The 5473-nt window shown below is 39.1% G+C and overlaps 1 protein-coding gene across 1 annotated transcript in view; it reads left to right on the top strand.

Moving 5' to 3' along the window:
* Positions 1 to 6: 6 nt before the first annotated feature.
* gas6 (growth arrest-specific 6) overlaps positions 7 to 5473 on the top strand; it is a 13687-nt gene continuing 8220 nt past the window's right edge. Inside the window, exons 1-4 of the mRNA XM_017032728.2 lie at positions 7 to 53; positions 971 to 1131; positions 3870 to 3894; positions 3984 to 4046. Coding sequence (XP_016888217.1) covers positions 1030 to 1131; positions 3870 to 3894; positions 3984 to 4046 — 190 coding nt within the window. The 5' untranslated portion in view covers positions 7 to 53; positions 971 to 1029. The remainder of the gene's footprint in view (positions 54 to 970; positions 1132 to 3869; positions 3895 to 3983; positions 4047 to 5473) is intronic.

The following is a 5473-nucleotide window of genomic DNA, read 5'->3' as shown; positions in this document are numbered from 1 at the left end:
AGCGGCGCCGGCGGCTCTTCTTCTGTTGTTGTTCGTCCACTGCTCACTCGGCAGTAAGTAAACACTTATATGCTAACGGTTTAGCAGCTTAGCTACTGCCCTAACTCCTGTTTGACCTGAGCGTTGTGTTTGTGTTTGTCGTGATTTATTTCAGGTCAGTAACAGTTCACAGCGATAACCATTGTAAGGATTGTTACAAAGGACACAACGTTAATGACACCGTTTACCGTTGGTTAATGTGTCCTACCGAGGTCATAAACGTTGACATGTGTGTTAAAGGAAAAGTATTTAACAATTCTCGCTTTTTGTTTATAAATACAAACTGCCTCTATTCTCCTGCAGGTGGTGCTATGAACGCAGTTGTAACGTGCTTTTATACATTAAATTCGTGCGTATTTATTTATTCTTATATACGTACACCCACCTTTAAGCACTGTTAAATGTTTACTATTTGTATTATGAGTATAAGTATTATACCATAAGACTGTACTCAACAAGAAAAAACGATTTGCTTTATTTTTATTATTAAACGTTTTCTTTGAATCAGTTTTTGAAGAAATATTTTATTAGGCACCGTCAAACAATTAACATTTGTGTCTAATTAATGAAGGGCTAGTTGTATTAAGCATTAATTAAGCATATTTAATTGTGTTTAATTGTGATCGTAGTAAATCAAGATTAATCGAGATAAATCAACCCATATCAATAATTCCATCACTTAGTTTAGTCATAAATAAAAACAGTGAGAAACACTGACCTCTATCTGATTTTATTGGTCTGATCACGATTAATCATGATTAGTTCAAAATTATGCCGTAAGTTCTAATAAAACACAAAAGAAGAAATGTGCGACGTCACGAGTGACTGTAAGCAACTCACACTAAAATGTATGACATCCTAACTAACTGGAGTTCTTTGACGTTCTACTGTCTCTCCAGACAATTTCACTTCATTTATTTTATATTTTTAGTCTCACTATCACCTCAAGAGGCCAACCAGTTCCTCAGCAGACACAGAAGGGCTAACCAAATGTTCGAGGAGACAAAAAAGGGTCACTTGGAAAGGGAATGTGTGGAGGAGAGATGTTCCAAAGAAGAGGCCAGAGAAGTGTTTGAAAATGACCCTGAGACTGTGAGTACTTCAAGAAGACGTTTTCTTATAATACCATTTTTGCTGTGTCGCTTTTTTTAACTCTTAAAAACTGATATATATAAAAACTGAAACTGATATATCTGATATGCTGATATTGTCCAAACACAATTCCCGATTCTGATATCAATCAATACCGATATAGCGGGGCAGTGGTGGCCTGGTGGTTAAGGAAGTTGAGAGCCACCTGCTCACTGAGGTGATGGGTTAAAGCAGTGTCCTGGTTTTTAAAATTGATTAATAAAATGAGCTGCTCTGCTGCCATCTAGTGACTGCATTGCAGTATCGGGTTTTATTATCGTAAGAAAAACTGATCACGATTTCTACAGATATTATGCAATTATGCTAATATAGAGCTGATAATATCGCACATCCCACATAAAAACTAACAATGCTTTTGACCCCCCCTTTCCCCACACTTTAAAACCACTGACGTGATTCACTTTAGAACCAGAAATGCTTTGAAGGATTTCATCACTTTCTTTGAATCCATTTTATATTTGTCATAGCTGTCGGTTTGGGCTGTTAGTTTTATCATTATGTGCATATTGAGTGGAGAGTGATGACAGCAATGTGACACAAGGTGAGTGATTCACTGTTTGGTCTGTTGCTGTTCACGCTCCAATAAGTCTGGCTGTTGATAACGATCAGTGGGCTTCGTATGCCGGTGTGAAGACTGGCTGTTTGTTGCAGTGACAGACAGTGAATCAGTGTGACTAAGCCTTTATAGAACACTGAATGAGTGAAGTGATGCTCCTGGACAAACTACGGCTGCTGGACATGTTCATATGAAATGTGTCCACACAAGTGAGAAGACAATGTCCTTTGTAAAGACACAGCCAGTGTGAAAAGTCAGTTTGTTCACTGTGGAACAAGCTTGGACTATACATCAGCCGGGTGGAGCTTCTGTTTCATGTTGGTCAGTGATGGAAAAACTGCTGACAAGGTCTGTTGCATTGGCTTCTGTAGACCAGACCAGCTGGAAGCTCCAAAAAAGTTTTTAAATTTGGACTCAGATGAGTTCTGCTTTTCCTCCTGTTCCTGCCAAATACGGGAAAACACCTGCATCTCATCATCTTTATCTCTGAACGCCTGAACCCCCCCTGCCCCTCAAACTCCCACGTTCACCTCCCCCCCACACACACACACACCAGAGCATGTGAGTGCCCAGACCAAACTCTCCTGAGTCCCAGTTGACCAGACAACTCAGGGAACTGTATAACCGTTTTATGTTCGGGAAATGTGTTTCAAGAGTTCCACGTACACTGACCACTCAGAGCGATCCCACCCACTCGGCGTAGTTTCCATTCTGAATTCAAACATGTACAGCTCAGCCTCTCCACTCTGCTCTGAGCTTACTGAATATTTACTACATGTGAATACGCAAACGTTGGTTTCCAAATTATGGGGCGGGTCCCTCACCAAGGCGGTTGTCTAGGTACAGTAGGGGGTCAAAGGATTTTCATGTTACATATGGTACCACTAGGGGGTGTAAAAAATATTGATACACGGAAATATTGCAATATTTTTTGATGACAGTTGGACTACAATTACATTATTAAAAAAAATCAATATATCACACTGCTAATAGTATCGCATTATATTGCAATATATCATATTATTGCCCTTGGATTGTGATAGGTATTGTATCGCCAGATTCTTGCCAATACCAATGCTATGAATATTTGTATGTAAAGTGTTAATGAAACAAAGAACCAGGGATGTCTCATAATAATGACCAACCAATATTAACTTAATTATGTATTATCGGTAAGAATCGTTATCGGTTTTTCCTCTGAAAATGAAAACTCGATAGTGCAATGCTTGGGTTTCGCCCAGATGATGCGACCTATAAATAGTCTTGAAGTAAAAGTAAAAGTGATAGTAAAACTATTATTTGTATTGTGCACAGTATTGCCATTGTGACACAGCACACCACTACACACAATGAAATGTGTACTGTCCCTTTAACTCAAACAGCAACATATATCGGCATTGGAAATGAAGTGTTTGGACAATATTGGCAGATCAGATATCTGCAAAAAAGTTAATATCGGACATCCTTTATTTTCTATTTTCTTTTGACACCACCCGTTGAGGCACGTACTGTATCTGCAGACTCATTCATAGCAGCACTGCTCATTCTAAAAAGCAGTGTCTCTGACTCTGCACATTTCTGCTGCTGCAGCTTCTGTATCTGCAGAGACTCAGAGCGCGGAGCTTGGTCCTGGCATCACGATTATTTCAGAGGGTGTTTTTTATTTTTTTCTCCTTCTCGTCTCTCTGTGACATCTGCACCAGGATAGATGGTTTAGAAGGAGATTGTCAAGATTAGGAACTTACTGCTAATAAACTCGTACCACGGCCTGTCTTTCCCAACACTGACCCAGAATTTAAGTTAGGATAACTGGGTTCAGGAGGATGGAGTGAAGGAGGTCATCGCTATCAGGAATATAGAGGATTCTTAAGAAGCCACTGGCAACGAGCCCTCATTCCTTTAACATTCACACGGAGATGCCAGAAGAAATGTGTAAAACCTTTTAGATGAGAGGCAGACGTTCAAGTCAAAGATGAAGGACTGTTTGTTTTTACCAATTTAAACAAAGGCAAAACTGAAGGTTTTTAGCGTGAAATGAAACCAAATGTTAAATGTCGTTTAGTCAAAACAGAAACAGAAAGTCATCACTGCTAAGTAACTGTCACTCTCATTTCTGATTTAGGAATACTTCTATCCAAAGTATGTGGGTGAGTAATATATATTTTAATTAAAATTATTATATTCGTCGTGGACCATTTTCTGACTATCTAACTACTGTTTTTTTTTCTTTTTGTAGCCTGCTTGGATAAATTTGGAGACACAGAAAAAAAGAAACTGGATCTGATCACCTGTGTTCACAGTAGGTGTTATTTTTTATTTTCAACTGTCACATGGGTGAGAATAGGCGACATCTAATGGTGAGCTTGTGTATTGCAATAATTAGAAGACTATGAAACCATTACTTTTTTTTACAGTTTGTAAATGTGGATTCTTCACATCTATGGAGTCCGGTGGTCAAAAACCAACGACTTTCTGTCTTGACGCCTCAAATATCTCTGTTGTAAACAACACAGAATTGATCCTGTGCTCCGTCCCAGTCAGTGGATGAGGAAAAATGTGTGGCACTGACAGAAATATACTCTCAATATACAATTTAAGGTTCATCTGTGAAGATTCTCATTCATCCAGGTCATGTTATCTAAAGAGTTTAGTTGTAAGAAACTGGACTTCTTCTTGGAGCTTGAAAGACGTTTCATTCCTCAACTGAGGAACTTCATTAGTTTCTGGTTGAACTACTAGGATTCCCTCTCACATCAACCAGAAACTGATGAAGTCCCTCAGTTGAGGAACGAAAAGTCTTGGTATTCGTTTGAAATCTTGAAAACTCTCGTGTTTGTTCATTCAGATGCATTCAATGACGTACATGTGACTCAAAAGCCTGACTGTGGGGCGGTAGGGAAGTTAAATATTTATATTTGTATTTCTATGTATTCTGTTGGTGTACCTGTAGTATTTCAGCAGCACATTGACTCTGTGGTCCACTGCATCAGCGTCACAGTGACAGAAAGGATGACGTAGGAAAAGTTCTGTTGTGAGTAGAATTCAAGATTTCTGCTGCATCAGGGTAGAGGAGACCACCGGCTTCACTGCTATTGGCTGACGAGTGTGGAGTGGGGGCAGGGAGGCGGATGGAGGAGGGAGGGAGGGAGGGTTCTATGACTCAGCTGCAGCATCACAACACTTAAAGATACACCGACCTTCTCTTTTCAGCGCAGAATAATTTATGACAGAATGACTTTCTGCTCTCACCTTGACCACGTTGTTGTCACGTGTGTCTGACGGAAGGAAGTAAAATATATATATATTTTCAATTGCTGTTGTAGCAGATGCAGGACAATCAGGAAGGAAAATAACATTAAGTTAATTTGCTAAAAAAAAAAAATTAAAATAAATATGTAAAGATTTTATTTCAGTAGGTATTGTAGGTCGTAGATTAAAATAGGCCAGTGAGTGAGCAGAGTGTGTGGAGGGTGAGGAACACCTAATTGTGCACTGGTACTGATTTTTCTAAGAACTAGGGAACTCAAGGACTCAGCTCTGCAGTAGCTGTGGAGGAAAGAAAAAGTTCTGACTCATCCTCATTATGAATTATGAAAAAAAAACAGTGCAAAAAAAATAATAGAACAGACTGAAAAAAGGTTTGGTGCAGATTGAACTCAAGTCAGCAGCAGAGGATGGTAATTTCTTTCTGCTTTTTTCCTGTTTTGCTCGTTTTTCTTTTCTCAT

The sequence above is a fragment of the Cynoglossus semilaevis genome, chromosome 5 (assembly GCF_000523025.1).
Source record: "Cynoglossus semilaevis isolate Cse_v1.0 chromosome 5, Cse_v1.0, whole genome shotgun sequence".
In the NCBI taxonomy this organism is placed as follows: Eukaryota; Metazoa; Chordata; class Actinopteri; order Pleuronectiformes; family Cynoglossidae; genus Cynoglossus; species Cynoglossus semilaevis.
This window is presented reverse-complemented; position numbering and strand designations above follow the sequence as displayed.